Below are 17111 nucleotides of genomic sequence, written 5' to 3'. Positions count from 1 at the left end.
AAATCAGTGCATTTAGCAATTACTCTAAATGAATTCCTTTTGGAGTAGAGCTAAAATTACCACTGAATACATGACAAAAGTGGTACACAAACAACAAAAATTGGGAAATCATTCATTTGGATTACTCACCCTTAGTAAAATTGATGTGGTAAGTGAAATTTTGTGCTACAGTTTTCTCATTAAGCAAATCAGACAGTAAAATCTACTTCCAAAACTATGTGTGGGTCATCCATCAGCTGCTATAGTATACAACTCCTTTATTATCCTTTCAATTCTACTACAGAGGCTAATAAAAGTTGAAATAGCATGAACCATAATTCTTTGATTCAGAAAGGATAGGCTTTTAGACTAATCTCAAGGAACTCCATTTAACAGACAGATCCCAAAGGTAAGTTCTAAGACCAACCTGATCTCATCAGAGTTCTTTTAAATAGTGTAACCTGAAGTTACTCCATATTAAAGACCAGGTGCAATGAATATTGCTATTTCTTATTCTTTTGACTCCAAAACTTTATTTATACAACTTATTTTCTCCCTTTCTCTGCATTTTATAACCTCTGGTGCTTTAACCATCAATCATTTTGACGGTCTTTATTATAAAACTTTATTCTACAACTTATTTTTATTACATTTATTATACAACTTGTTTATTTATTACACAACTTATTTTCTTTCTCTGCGTTTTATAACCTCTGGTGCTTTGACCATCAATCATTTTGTTATATATTTTTTAAGAGGGTAGGGCAAAGACAGAGGGAGAGAGAAACCCAAGCAGGCCTCATGCCCAGCATAGAGCTCGATGAGGGGCTCCACCTCACAACCATGAGATTATGACCTGAGCTGGACATTTAACCAACTGAGCTACACAAGCACCCCTCAATCATTTTGTTTTAGACACCACCATCTTCCAGGAATTGAACAGTCTTAAAATGGATTAAACATCTATGAACTACAACACTACTCTAGAAATAGTTCTAAATTCTTTCTTCAGAAGTATACAGACCCCCCTTGGGGCTCAGATAGTTGAGCCTCTGTGCTTTTGGCTCAGGTCCAAGCCTGGCATTTGGCCCCCTGCTCAGTGGGGAGCCTCCTTCTCTCTCTCCCTCTCTTCTGCTCTTCCCCCTCCTTGTGTTCTCTCACTCTCACTCTCTGTCAAATAAATAAATAAAATCTTGCCCCCCCCAAAAGAAGTATACGAACCTCAATAAAACCAGAATTCAGAAGCAAAACAATGAGTACTTTTAACAGTTCACTGAAATCATCAACCTTCCATCCAACAAAAAAAGGCAAACTACTTGAAAAAAACTAAAGTTCAAAAACTATTAATAATTTGATTATGGGGCAGACTATATGTGGGGAAAAGGACTTACAGTCTTTCCAGACCCTGTCTGAGCACAAGCCATCAAATCTCGTCCTGCTAATATAATAGGAATACTGTATTTTTGCACAGGAGTAAGTTTAGTATAACCAGCTTTAGCAATGTTGTTATTCAGTGTCTGACAGAGATTAGCTTCCTCAAAATTCTAAAAGAAAGGGGAAAGGGTATGATTAAATTCCATATATCATATGCAGATCATTCCATAAACATATTTCATTTGAGTAGTCTCAAGCTTTTAACTCCACTTTATATACTAAAGTTACTTTACCAATATGCCCCCAACTCAAGAATACTATCTACAGCCTGTACATTATTACTTGATGGAATTAAAGAGTTACTCTCTATAGACACTGGTTCTAAGGACATTTTTTTCTGGCCCCTTAAAACCTGTAAAATATAAATATCTTGATCAGTAACAATGGCTCATTAACCATGGGGGATTACAGGCACCTCCCTACTACTTAGAATATCATTCTCCTAAGACAGATTTCTCATATACTTAAGCAGCAGAAAACTTCAATCCCTAGGAAAAATATCCTTTTTAGTAAGTTTAAATGAAGTTCTCATCCTAGTTTGGGAATGTGGGGATGAAATTTAATACTTTTCAACATAGCCATTAATTCTACAAGGAGTATAAAGTAGATAAGGTTCTCAATTTCTGACCTAAAACATTATATGCTAAAAATGAAACTTCTGTATTCTGCAGAAATGTACCATATATGTTACAAACAAAGTATGTTATATAGTCAATACAGAAATAATTATTACACTAACCAGAATTGCTGGTGGTGCATCATGTCCAGATACTTCTACAAGAATAGTATCATATTTGTCAAAGTTTATGCCTGTCTGATAATGTGCAAAGATGGAGTCCTCATCCTCAGGTGGAGGAGGTGGTATGTAGGTCACCTTTGGTCCTTAGAATTCAAATAAAACATAAAGCTTACATTACAAGGACCAAAAGAAAAGTAAGAGGGAAAACAAAAACTGAAAATCAAATTTTAAATACTCAAGAACTTCCCACTGTTTACCATTAAAATTCACTTCAAATTAAAAAAAAAGGTAACTCTGCTCTTACTTTTCATTTTTATTAAAATGCAACAGATGTTCATATGGCTCACATAAAAATTATTATACCTTGAGTATCACCACTTTCTCCTCCTTCAGCTTCTGACTTCCAAGAATCTTAAAGGGAATCAAACCCAAAAAAGAGATAATTTTTTTTTTTAAATTTAGAGGTGAAAGAGCTTTCACTGTAAAAATCAAACACCTTATCTAAAGTAAAACTTACTTTTTCCAGAGCCTGTTACTACTTCTTCATTTAAACCTTTGTAACCACCTAATTAAAGAAATTCATACTGATAATTAGTCAGGATACAAGGTTATGCACATGTTTATTTTCACTGCTTGTCTTCAAAGAGAACAAGGTCTAAAAATGGACAGACATCTTTAAAGTCCTTCATACAAATAAGACAATTAAGATAAATAGAATCCTTAACAACTTTAGGTTTAATATTAAAAAGGCTCATTTTATGCAGATGATACTGATTTATGTTATCAGTTTTTGTATCAATCCCTTTCATAGTTCCTATATTTCTGAGCAAAGGAATGTATTTTCTTTTCTTTTTTTTTTTTTTTTTAGGAATGTAGTTTCTAAAATGAACTAAAACTCCATCCGTATGGGGGAATCCCTACTACAATTCCCAGGTTGAATGATTGAGCAGGACTCAGAATATAGTCATACTCACAGCTAGGATTTATTATAGTGAAAGGACAGGAAGCATCAGCAAAGGGAAAAGGTGCATGGGGCAAAGTCCAAAGATAACCAGATAAGAGCTTTCAAGAGTCCTCTCCCACTGGTGTCACAAAGAATACACTTAATTACCTAGCAACAAGTTGTGAAAACATGTTGGAAATGTTGCCTACCAGAGAAGTTCTTTAGGGACTCAGTACCCATGGTTTTTATTAGAGGCTGAAAATGGAGCCACCACTTTCTGTCTGGCACATACCAATATTCCAGACTCCAGAAAGAAAAGCTGGTATTAAAACTACATTGTTGTAAAAATACTCCAGGCAGAGGAGAAGGGAGTTGGGAGAAATTGGAAGGGGAGGTGAGCCATGAGAGACTATGGACTCTGAAAAACAATCTAAGGGGATTGAAGCGGTGTGAGGTTGGGAGAACCAGGTGGTGGGTATTGGAGAGGGCACGGATTGTATGGAGCACTGGGTGTGGTGCAAAAATAATGAATACTGTTATGCTGAAAATAAATAAAAGAACAAAAAATACTCCAGGCACACTAAGCCATTCTTAAACTAGTTAGGGTTGTGAGAACCCTCCTCAAATCCAATTTTCCAGATGCCAGGAAAAAAACAATCTTGTAAGGACATTCAAAGAGTAGAAGTCAGGCCTGTCATGTTAACTATTTCCCATATACTACCTTCATGGTTTTAAATAACTAGTCCTCTATCGTGCCACTTTCCAGTATTATCACAAAAAAGAATAAGGACTGCATTAGATTTGAAAATCTAACTAGATACATTATCACATGTAAACTCTCTTTCTTGTCCTGAACACCCACAGATCTTTAAATCCTTTACCCAACAAGATTTGAGCATTTGTAGATATGGTTTAACTAACCATTAATAACTTCTTTATGAAGAATCTAAGAATCAATGTGGGAAACAGAGGTAGTTCAAGGGAGTTGTCTCTTTGAATGCTCTCAGACTACTAATGATCACTTTGGATTTTTCAGAGACATCAAATAAATTTTATTATTTTCCTAGTCCAGAAAGAATTTTAACTTTTATATTACAATATTTAAATATTATAACTCTGAAAAAAATTTTCATAGTATAAAATCATGTATACCAAACTTTCTTTATGCCTTATACCAAATCAAATTAACTATCTCATAAGAAAAAAACATTGTTTTAATATAAGAACACATACATACAAACATACTTCAATCTTCAACATCTGCACAGGATCCTCTTTTAGGGTGATATGATTTATTAAACCATTATTTATTGATGAATTTTGGTTGCTTTTCAGTTTTTATTTATTATAAATGAAGCTTCAGTGAACACTCTTGTGCATACATTGAGCAAATACATCTATGGTATATAATCCCTATAATGGAACTGTTACACAGAGGAGTATTAAATAATACTCCAAAACAGGCTAAGCATATGTCTACTCCTCCAAATCTGTTAAAGCAGTAACAGTCACCAAACCTTTAACATCAAAAATAAAATTAGGATTACTATAATGTTAACCATTTATAGGTAAACCAAGTAAGAACTCACCTCGTCCACTTCCACTGCCACTTCTGCTTTGGTAAGTGTCACCATTACCTGTAATGCATTTTTTTTTAACAGATTATTTAGAGAAAACATAGTTCACCTTTTTTTTAAACACAGCTCTCCTCTTTGAACACATAAACCAAATAGCTATTTCTATTCAAATATTGAGTGTTACAGATTTCTGGTCCCTGCATCCATCCATCTCTTAATTCTACATTTAATTTAAATCTTTTCCTTATTTGAACATTTTGTTTAAAGAGTTTTCCTTTCTATAAGAGAATTTTAGATTTACAGAAAAATTGAAGGAACAGAAATTTCCCATATACCGCCTCCTGCCCCACATTTGAACAGCCTCCCCCATTATCAATACCCCCCACCAGTGTAGTACACTTCTTACAACTGATGAACCTAAGCTGATATGGCATAATCGAAGTTTACATGAGGGCTGTACATTCTATGTACAGCCTAGTATTCTATGTACATTCTATGCCCTTGGTGCTGTACATTCTATGTGTTTGAACAGATATAAAATGACATGTATCCACCATTAATGTATCACACAAAATCTTTTCACTGTCCTAAAAAAAAAAAAAATGCTCCATGCTATTCATCCCTCCTCCCCCAACCACAGGCAACCACTGATCTTTTTACCCTTTTCCAGAATGTCATACAGTTGGAAATTATACAGTGTGTAGCCTTTTCAGGTTGGCTTCTTTCATTTAGTAATATGCATTTAGGGTTCCTCATCTTTTCATAGATGGATAGCTCATTTCTTTTTGTTATTCAATAATATTCTATTGTCTGGATGTACCAGTTTATCCACACTTGCACATTTTTAGCAACAATTGGACTTTAAAAAAAATTCTCTCTTCAAATCTCCTAACTCAGGTTCCCTTTGAAACCACTAAAACTTCATTTTCCTTCCTCCAATTAAAGGTATAATTTACACCTCAAATTAACTGGTACATGAGAGAAAAATTAATTCACAGTGTACAAATTTTCTAAGGAAGGCAAAGCTGCACATGTATTTTTGTCTGCAGATCTACAAAGCAGACAAAATCATGAGCTAACCTACTATACTCAAATGTATCTATTAGGTTACTAACTGTAGAGCTAAAAGCATATATGAATTGTTAACATTCAATAAGGAATTCTATTTCTGGGGCACCTGGATGGCTTAGTTGGTTAAGTGTCTGCCTTCCTCTTAGGTCATGATCCTAGGGTTCTGGGATCCAGCCCCACAACAGGCTCTTGGCTCAGTAGGGAGTATGCTTCTCCCTGTGGCCCCTACCTCCCCCACCCCCACAGCTCATGCTCACACTGTCTCTCTTGCTCTCTGACATAAATAAATCTTTGGAAGGAAAGAGGGAGGGAAGGGAGGGAGGGAAAGAAAGAGAAACGGAGGGGGGAAGAGGAAAAGAAAAAAAGAGAAAGGAAGGAAGGAATTAAATTAATTCTAGGGGCATCTGGGTGGCTCAGTGGGTTAAAGCCTCTGCCTTCAGCTCAGGTCATGATCCCAGGGTTCTGGGATGGAGCCCCACACTGGGCTCTCTGCTCAGCGGGGAGCCTATTTCCCTTCCTCTCTCTCTGTCTACTTGTGGTCTCTGTCAAATAAATAAATAAAATCTTTAAAAAAAAAAAAAGAAATTAGTTCTATTTCTCACCTGCGCCACTTAATGCTGGTCTTCTAGAACCAAAAAGGCCACCAGTGCGCTGTGTTCCTTCATCTTGTTCATATTCACTATCTATATTTATACATAATAAAATGAGATTCTGTTACTTTGAAGAAGTTTTAAAACCATACAGTATAGAGAAGAAAATAAAGTCACAGTGCCAGAAGTTAAAGATATGAGGCAAAATAGTTTAAAGTTTAAAGGAATCACAAGATTTCTCCACAAATTATTTCCTTCAATTATAATTACTTCCTCAAAGTTTTTATTTTATTAAAATTATTTCATTAAAGCAATTAGGGCCAATGCTATGTTAAAATATCATATAAGCAAAAGTATTTTAAATAACCTCCAAAAACTAAACTGTTGCTGCTCCAGAAAATGCACATCGCATAATCTCATTAATTATTCTCCAGAATAGGACACCCCCTTGCTCCCACTTTTACCAGATCAAATCATCTAAGTCCTGAACAACAACCTCTAGGCCCCTACACTTTTTAAAAAGTGACAATTCACTGATCTCCTACACATTTATTAAATCATTATTACGAATTTAATTTTAACTTCCAAAACCACTAGCCTATCCTCCTCCATTAAGAGGCAAATGCAATCCAACAGTGACTTCTGAAGTCAATACCCCTAGCTCTAGAAATGATGGCTGGAGTAATTTAAAGTAGAAAGCCACATTAGTGAAAGAAGGTATATTGGGTGGGGGTGGGGTGGGGTGGTAGAACCTTAGAGAAGGCCACCTCTTTTTAAGGCTGGCTGTCATTATCAAGGCCAGGCCCTAAAACACTTAGAAATAGTAAATAAGATTAAAGAGCTAAGTCACACAAATTTCTGGAAAGATCATATATTCTAACTAACAAGTATGCAATTAGATACGTGTCTCAAAAATAATGTTATATACAATGTAGATGATTATGTACCAGTCACTCTGCTAAGCTATTCTCATATAATCCTCTCAACAACCTTATATGTTATATATGAAGGAAATGATGAAAAATAAAACAGATAAAGCACAGCATTTGCAATTCACTACTAACTTGGACTTCCTAGACCAAATCCTCCACGGCAACCTCGGAAACTACCTCTTCCACCTCTTCTGGATGACCCTGAAGCTTCTGAATCATTTCCATCTTGATAGCCTATAATATTAAAACAGACACACAAGAACAATACAAAACAACAACAAAAAAATCTTGGAGAAATGGTGGCCAAATTTAATTTAAGCCTTGCATAATTCAATAACTTTAAATATTTTAAGGCATTAACAGTAAAAAGAAATTCCATATTTGACCTATAAATGTTCAACTTTACTAACATAAACAAACACAGCTATAATTTAAAAAAAAAAACAAACATTGCTTGCTTTGAGAATCAAAACTCTTCAGGTGCTGGCTGGCTTAGCTTGTAGAATACATGACTCTTGGTTTCAGGGTCTTGAGCTCAAGACCATGTTGGCAACACAGTTTATTTAAAAAAAAAAACAAAACTAAAATGACTAAAAGAAAAAAGTGTCGGGGCACCTGGGTGGCTCAGTGGGTTAAGCCTCTGCCTTCAGCTCAGGTCATGATCCCAGGGTTCTGGGATCGAGCCCCACATCAGGCTCTCTGCTCAGCAGGGAGCCTGCTTCCTCCTGCCTCTCTGCCTGCCTCTCTGCCTACTTGTAATCTCTGTCAAATAAATAAAATTTAAAAAAAAAAAAAAAGTGTCACTTGTAAAACAATGAAAGTTGCCACAACTGCATCAATGGCAAGATTTCTACAATGCAGAGAAGGATTAGATAAATCTAGGGTTATATTTGTTCCTTACAGAAAGCAGAAGAACATCTTACTCAAAGCACAGACATACAGGCATATATAAAGTCTGATTTCCTGCTATAAATAACATATTAATTCAACTAAATACCAAAAATTGGTATTAACAGTACTAGTAAAATTTGACCCCCCCCCCCCTAGAGCAGAATGAGATCAGTTCAAAACCAAAATGTCAACTGGGCAGAAAATAAAGTGATATTTACTTTATGAACGTGCCACTATTTACAACAAAAGAAACTGACCAATAAAGGTAAAAATTCTCCGTATGTTTCTTGATATTAAATATATGTGTTTTCAAAACCTATTTATAAAATAGGACAGACTTAATTCAAGGTAGATTCAGAGTTATACATCTACTATCTAAAACTTACAGATCCTCAATCTGGCAATAATCTACCAATAGCCACACTTATATTTCAATTACAAATTATTTATTTGTTCCCCTTTATCTTGGAATAAGCCTTGTTGGGGTTTCTCACTTTTCAAGAAACGGTTTATCTTTTTGGTATGTTTCTTTTTAAGGTATGTTACTTTGATGTATGCACATGAATAAATAAAATATATAAAACATATATACAAGTTTAAAATACAATAAAATGAAAACATATGGACCCACAATATCCAACTTAAAACTAGGAATGTTCCCAAAACCTCTGGAGCCCCAGCCCCTAGATAGTCTTTTGCCATGTAAATTCCACCCCCACCTTTCCCAACCAATATCCTGATTGTTTTTCATTTCCTTGCTCTTATTTTAATTTTACCAACTATGTACATAACTTTCTGCAATGTATTTAGTTTTGTCCTTGAGCTTTATGTAACAATCATACAGAATATATTCTTTGTCTTGCTTCTTTAATCCACCTTTGTTTCTGTTGATGTGTGAAAATGTACTTCACTTTTACTGATGAGTAATATTCCATTGTATGTTTCATTTATGTCTATTATTTAACTCCCTTCTACTGAGTTTTTAATTAAGTTGAACACTGAGCTCACTAATTTCTTTTCTACTCTATACATCTAAGACTGTAAACTTTCCTCAAAAAGTTGGCTGCTTTAGCTGTATCCCTTAAGTTTTCATGTTTTTATTGTCCATTCAATTCTAAATACTTTATTATTGCCATATAAATTTTAGTTCATAAATTGATAAATTCACAGTTCCCAAATCACAAGGGTTAGGCTTTTCATTACAGATTTCTACTTTCATGAAACTTTAACAAGAGGACAGAGTTTGTAATAAATTCTATGGTATATTTTGGGACTTCCTTTTGGCCTTAATAGATGGTAAAATTGTATTTTTTATATGTTGTAAAAGAATGTGTAATTTATAATATGGGCCATATTATTCCCAAAAAATTTCAAATCAAGCTTAGTAATTTGGTATTCAAAACTTCTATAGTTACCATATTCTTAATCATTTCTGGTCTGATCATTTTTTTTTTTTAAGATTTTATTTATTTTTTTAACAGAGAGAAAGATCACAAGTAGGCAGAGGGAGGGAGGTGTGGGGGGGGGGGGGGAGCAGGCTCCCTGCTGAGCAGAGAGCCCAATGCGGGGCTCGATCCCAGGACTCTGAGATCATGACCTGAGCCAAAGGCAGAGGCCTAACCCACTGAGCCACCCGGGCTCCCCTGGTCTGTTCATTCTATCAGTTCTAAGGGGAAATTGTGTGGGGGGCGCATCTAAGTGGCTTAGTGGTTAAGCTTCTGCCTTCAGCTCAGGTCAGGACCTCAGGGTCCCGAGATAGATAGCACCCCATGTGGGGCTCCCTGCTCAGCATAGAGCCTGCTTCTCTCTCTCCCTCTGCACCACCCCCTGCTCATTCTCTGTCTCAAATAAAATCTTGAAAAAAAAATCTTATGATTAATGGTTTAAATAGAACTTGTAAATTTTTCCATATAATTGTATCTACTCTTGTTTTACATAGTTAAGAATATTGTTAGATTTTCAAACCATGTTCCAAACTGTAATATCTTCTCAGTGAACATGACTTTTATCATTAATTATTTTTTTATTCATAATATATCTGCTTTAGGGTCTGTATTGTCTCTTAAACTTCTACTGAGGTTAGTATTGGACTGACATTTTTTCTCTTTGTTTTCAACTACACATTGACACAAGTTTACTGTCAATATATATTATGATTACTAATTTATCAATTCCTACTTCTGTCATCCTATTTTGTGTTTTACCTTCCCTGAATTTTTTTCAGTGTTTTTTTGTTTTCCTTTCTGTCCTTCTATTGATTTCCTAAACACTGTGTTTTGTACTTTTACTGATATTCTTCAATTTCAGCATGAATATTTAGGAAATATTTATCTTCGAATACTGTTATGCTGAAAATAAATTTAAAATTTTATTTATTAAAAAATAAATAAATAAAATAAATATTTATCTTCAACCTTGTCTCCTTCCTCCAAGTCCCAGCCTTCTATCCTATTGGATTTCCTCCATTGGTTAAGTTATACACTATAGCTTTTTTCTTATTATGCTTCAATTTTACCATTTTTAAGAAATTCTGAAATTAGGTTCAATCTGTTCTCTTTCCCACTGAGCTGACAAAGAACTTAAGTCTTTTCATTTGCTAGTATTTTAGCTCTTTCTTATTTCTAAAACCCCTAAATTAATGATATTATTACTATATTCTAAAATACTTATTTAGGTTTACCAATATGTTTACCAATTTTAAAATGTGTATTTATTTAGTTATGCTCATCATTGCTTCCTACATCTTTCTTGCTACATTCAGTTTCCTTCTTCTTAATATACATAATTCAGTAGTTCTTTCCTCAGTGGCCTGACAGTACTCAACACCATCTTTATCTGAATGGTGTTATTTCTCTATGACACTTAAATTATCCTATAGTAGTTTTGATTCAGAATTATTCTCCATCAGGATTCTACATTCTACTCTATTATGTTCTCTACCTTTATTGAAAAATAAAAAAGTTCTGCAGTCAATCTTTTGTTCTTTTAAAGATTTTCCTCTTTTAGCTCTAAATATTTTTAATCTTCATAATTCTGCAAATCTCAGTACACATATAAGACTGAATTTTTTTAATCTGCTCAAGATTCTTGTGCTCTCTTAACTCTGGAAGAGTTTCTCAACTATTCTCTGAATAGTTTTCCCTTCCTCTCCTCCTCCCATTTTCTCTGTTCTCAACTCAGGAGAATATTGGAATAACAGAGCTTCTAATTCTATCTTCCATAACTATCAAACTGTTTCATGTTTTCCATTCCCAAATTTAGAGAATTTCCTCAGAACTATCTTTGGATTCACTAATTCCACTCATCTTTGTTTAATCTGTTTAATCGATTCATTATGCTTTTAATCACTACTGCTTTCTGTAAATTGTTTGGTTCCTTTTCAAAACTAGCTTCTCTAGTGAGCAAATGACTACAAAATGACTCAGTACCTCCAGTATCTACAGCTTAATAATTCCATACAGAGGAGAAACACAAACATTTAAATGAACATGCTCTTTTTTTCCCCATAGCTCATGCCAATTTCTAGTTATATAAGGAGAATAACTGGAGGTAAAAAGATCATGGAAGTTATACAGAAATAAAAGTCTGAATGATTTTCTACAGAAACTCAGAAACTCTACATATCCTACATGGTGTTAAAAATAATTTGTTTTTAAATAAATAGGTTAAAAGGTTAAGTAAAACACTATGAAAGTTAAAATGAATGAACTAGAACTGTACTTTCAATATCTAAATCTTAAAAACATGGGAGAAAAAAAAGTCACAAAAAAGGGGAGGGAGATGGGTGTGCCTGGCTGGTTGAGTCAGTAGAGCATGCAACTCTTGACCTCAGAGTTTTAAGTCTAAGCCCCCCAATGGGTGTAGAGATTACTTAAAAATAAATTTTTTTTAAAAATCACAAAAAGATAGGTATAATAAACTTTTATAAAAGTATGAATAAGAAGTATACGCTACACACCAATGTTTAAAAAACTTACCTCTGGGGAAAAAGGATATATAAAACACAAAGGAAAGATGGGTCCTCTTAACAACTATGTAATTTTTTTTTAATATTTGAAGTATACATGAAAAAATGCTCCTGTTAAATTCAGGTAGTGGTATACAAGTGTTTGTAATAGAATATTCTGTGCTTTTCTGTGTTCTTGAAATATTTCAGAATTTACCACTTTAAATGTCACTTTTCATAAAATAACATTAATATATTTTTAAAGGTGACATTTGTCCTTCCATGAATTTTGCATTTCATAAGGGACAGCTGACAATCTCTTGCAGCCTTTTAAAGATGTCTGCTAACGATCTTCAGAAAGGAGTAAGTTTATAAATCATTTTTATCTTTGTGTAAAAGAAACATGAACATCTTTTCTTCATTTAAAAAAGTACTTACCATAAATTTAGCGAGGTAACTCAACCTTCAATATATAAAATTCAATTGTATTTCTATATACTAGCAAACAAAATGAAAATTTTTAAATGATATGGATCACTGACATCAGCGAAAATGGCAAAGCAAGAAACTCCAAATTCTGCTCCTCCAAAAAAAATGCACAAAAATTGTCAGAATTAACATTTTCTAAAATGAAAATTAATCAAACTTGTGGAAACCCAGAGAATTTTTTTTTTAACCCAGAGAACAGTGAACTCTGTGGCATATTTCAACTTACTTCAGTCCCATCTCCTGGCAATTCCACTTCTAGACATATATTCAAAAGATGTAAGGACTCAAACAGATAAATACATATGAATGTTCATAGAAGCATTATTCACAATAACCAAAGTAAGTAAAAACCCAAATGTTCATCAACAGATGAATGGATAAAATGTGGTATTATACATACAATGGATTCAGCTATAAAAGAAATGTACTTTGTTCAGATCACATTACAACATGAACACTGAAACCATTATGGTAAGTGAACTAAGGCAGACACAAAAGGGTCAATGTTGTATGATTCCACTTGATTGAAATATCTACAATAGAGGCAAATTCAAAGAGAATATAGAATAGGGTTTACCAGGAATTCAGGGGGAGAAGATAAGGAGAAGTACTATATAATGGATATAGATTTCTGCTTTCAATTTTGGAAATGGAAAGTGGTGACAATTGCATAATACAGTAAATGTACTTAATGTCACTTAATTTTACAGTTAAATGTAATTAAAATGGCAAATTTTATGACATAGTTATTTTGTCACAAAAAAAGAGTAGAAAATTTCTCAAATTTGATGAAAAATATAAATTTGCACATCCAAGAATCTTAACTAACTCCCAGCAGGACAAATTTAAAGAGATTTACACCTCTACCCTATCAATAATAAAACAAGAACAAATGGTGCAAAGACTAGATATTCACATGCAAAAGAATTATATTGGGGCCTTCCCTCACACCATATATAAAAATGAACTCAGAATGGATCAAAAAGCAGAATAAAATTATTAGAAGGAAACAGGTGAACATCTGAATGGCTTTTAATAGGCAAAAGTTTTCTAGATATGACACCAAAAGCACAAACAAGAAATTAAAAAACAGATAAACCAGACAGCAACAAAATTTTTAAAATTCTGTGCTTCAGAGGACTCCATCAAGAAAATTAAAAGGCAATACAAAGAAAAGATAATATATCTGCAAATTGTCTATCCAATGGCCCATGTACCAAGACATGAAGAATTCTTTAAACAATTAAAAAAAACCTGCAGTTTTTTAAATAAGCCAATGATTTATATAGATCTTTCTCCAAAAAAAGATACACAAATAGCCAACACACATAGGAAAAGCTGTTCAACATAACAGCCATCAGGAAACCCAAAGCAACAATGAGATACCATTTTACACCCTCAAGGATCACAACCACCAAGAAGACACACAATAACAAAGATTGGTAAAGATACAGAGAAACCAGGACACTCATTCATTGCTAGAAGGAAGATAAATTCGTGCAATTGCTGTGGAAAACAATTTGGCAGTTTTACTCATAGGTATATGCACCAGAAAAATTAAAACATATGTTCACATAAAACTTATACGCAAAGGTTGATAGCAGTATTAGTCATAATATCCCCAAAGTAGAAACAACCCAATAATCAATCAACTGATGAACAAACAGAATGTGATATAGTTACACAGGGAAATATTACTCAGCCATTACAAATAATTAAGTACCATCACATACTACAACATGCTCAAACTGTGAAAGAACACACAAAATACCACATATTACATAATTCCACTTATATGAAGTGTCCAGAATCAGCAAATCCATAGCTACAGAAGGTCGATTAATGGTTGCCAAAGGATGGAGATAAGAAAGAAATGGGTTTGGCAGGGAAGAGACAAAGAAAATATTCAGGAATTAAATAGTGATGACGGGCATACAATACAGTGAATATATTTAAAACTACTCAAGTACATTCTCAAAAATGGTGAAATCTATGTTGTATGGAGCATTAGATAAATAAAAAACATATGCAAGGGTGCCTGGGTGGCTCAGTCGTTAAGTGTCTGCCTTCAGCTCAGGTCATGATCCCAGGGTCCTGGGATCGAGACCCACATTGGGCTCTCTCTGCTCAGTGGGAAGCCTGCTTCTCCCATTCCCTCTTCCTGCATCTCTGCCTATTTGTGATCTCTGTGTCAAATAAGTAAATAAAATCTTTTAAAAATGCATCACAGAAATGGAACAAGTAGTTAAAATTTATATGGAACCAGAAAAGACCTCGAATAGCCAAAGGGATATTGAAAAAGAAAGCCAAAGTTGGTGGCATCACAATTCCGGACTTCAAGCTCTATTACAAAGCTGTCATCATCAAGACAGCATGGTACTGGCACAAAAACAGACACGTAGATCAATGGAACAGAATAGAGAGCCCAGAAATAGACCCTCAACTCTATGGTCAACTAATCTCGACAAAGCAGGAAAGAATGTCCAATGGAAAAAAGAGAGCCTCTTCAATAAATGGTGTTGGGAAAATTGGACAGCCACATGCAGAAAAATGAAATTGGACCATTTCCTTACACCACACACAAAAATAGACTCAAAATGGATGAAGGACCTCAATGTGAGAAAGGAATCCATCAAAATCCTTGAGGAGAACACAGGCAGCAACCTCTTCCACCTCAGCCGCAGCAACATCTTCCTAGGAACATCGCCAAAGGCAAGGGAAGCAAGGACAAAAATCAACTATTGGGATTTCATCAAGATCAAAAGCTTTTGCACAGCAAAGGAAACAGTTAACAAAATCAAAAGACAACTGACAGAATGGGAGAAGATATTTGCAAAAGACATATCAGATAAAGGACTAGTATCCAAAATCTATAAAGAACTTAGCAAACTCAACACCCAAAGAACAAATAATCCAATCAAGAAATGGGCAGAGGACATGAACAGACATTTCCGCAAAGAAGACATCCAGATGGCCAACAGACACATGAAAAAGTGCTCCATATCACTCGGCATCAGGGAAATAGAAATCAAAACCACAATGAGATATCACCTCACACCAGTCAGAATGGCTAAAATCAACAAGTCAGGAAATGACAGATGCTGGCGAGGATGCGGAGAAAGGAGAACCCTCCTACACTGTTGGTGGGAATGCAAGCTGGTGCAACCACTCTGGAAAACAGCATGGAGGTTCCTCAAAATGTTGAAAATAGAACTGCCCTATGTCCCAGCAATTGCACTACTGGGTATTTACCCTAAAGATACAAACGTAGTGATCCAAAGGGGCAAGTGCACCCGAATGTTTATAGCAGCAATGTCCACAATAGCCAAACTATGGAAAGAACCTAGATGTCCATCAACAGATGAATGGATCAAGAAGATGTGGTATATATACACAATGGAATACTATGCAGCCATCAAAAGAAAGGAAATCTTGCCATTTGCGACAACATGGATGGAACTAGAGCGTATCATGCTTAGCGAAATAAGTCAAGCAGAGAAAGACAACTATCGTATGATCTCCCTGATATGAGGAAGTGGTGTAACATGGGGGCTTAAGTGGGTAGGAGAAGAATCAATGAAACAAGATGGGATTGGGAGGGAGACAAACCATAGGTGACTCTTAATCTCACAAAACAAACTGAGGGTTGCTGGGGGGAGGGGGTAGGGAGAAGGGGGGTGGGGTTATGGACATTGGGGAGGGTATGTGCTTTGGTGAGTGCTGTGAAGTGTGTAAACCTGTGGATAAAAATACATGTTTATAAAAAATAAAAAATTTTAAAAAATGCATCACAAAATATCAAATACAAAAAACCCAAAGTATCAAATGTTAATATAAATAAAGATGTGTAATGATTCTCCAGTGAAAACTGCAAAACATAGCTAGGAAAAACTAAAGACCTACTTAAACAGGGATCTTCATGGACTGAAAGGCTCAATATTGTAAAAATGGTCATTCTCCTCAAAATAAATGGAATCCCCAAAATATGCCATTAGGTTTTTTCCAAAAAATTGATCAACCAATTCTAAAAATCACATGCAAATGCAAAGAACTAAAAATAACTGAGGTAATACTAAAGAACAATAAACATGGAAGACTTACACTACCAGATATTAGGATCTATTATGAAATTGCAGTAATTAGGCTATATAGCAAAGGTGCAAAAATATAGAAACTGACCAATGGAAAGGAACCATGTCCAGGGACAGTTCCATACACACATTGTCATCTGTTTAGGACAAAGAAGGCCTGGTAGGACTGGAAAAGTCTTTTAGTAATTGATAAGGGATCAACTGGATACCCTTATGGGGAAAAAATGTACCATGATCCCTATCTTACATCATATACAAAAAAAAAAAAAAAAAAAGCCCAGATGAATTACAGTATGAAAGTGCACACTGAAAAGATAAAATTTTAAAGGAAAAACACAAAAGTTTATCTTCATGACTTTAAAGTAAGCAAAGAGACTCCCAATATAAATGTTATCCAGGAGTTACTTTTACAAATTTTTGCAAATTTTC

General features: G+C 34.6%; 1 protein-coding gene across 2 annotated transcripts in view; it reads right to left on the bottom strand.

Moving 5' to 3' along the window:
* Positions 1-17111, bottom strand: part of DDX4 (DEAD-box helicase 4) — a 75601-nt gene that overhangs the window by 16199 nt on the left and 42291 nt on the right. For both annotated transcript variants that reach the window (XM_059175008.1, XM_059175009.1), the window contains 7 exons: positions 7398-7499; positions 6346-6426; positions 4685-4732; positions 2670-2717; positions 2516-2563; positions 2153-2295; positions 1371-1523 (listed from right to left, as the gene is read on the bottom strand). In XM_059175008.1, coding sequence (XP_059030991.1) covers positions 1371-1523; positions 2153-2295; positions 2516-2563; positions 2670-2717; positions 4685-4732; positions 6346-6426; positions 7398-7499 — 623 coding nt within the window. The remainder of the gene's footprint in view (positions 1-1370; positions 1524-2152; positions 2296-2515; positions 2564-2669; positions 2718-4684; positions 4733-6345; positions 6427-7397; positions 7500-17111) is intronic.

The sequence above is a fragment of the Mustela lutreola genome, chromosome 5 (assembly GCF_030435805.1).
Source record: "Mustela lutreola isolate mMusLut2 chromosome 5, mMusLut2.pri, whole genome shotgun sequence".
NCBI classification, from domain to species: Eukaryota; Metazoa; Chordata; class Mammalia; order Carnivora; family Mustelidae; genus Mustela; species Mustela lutreola.
The sequence above is the reverse complement of the archived record's forward strand: the minus strand, read 5'-3'. Positions and strand labels throughout refer to the sequence as shown.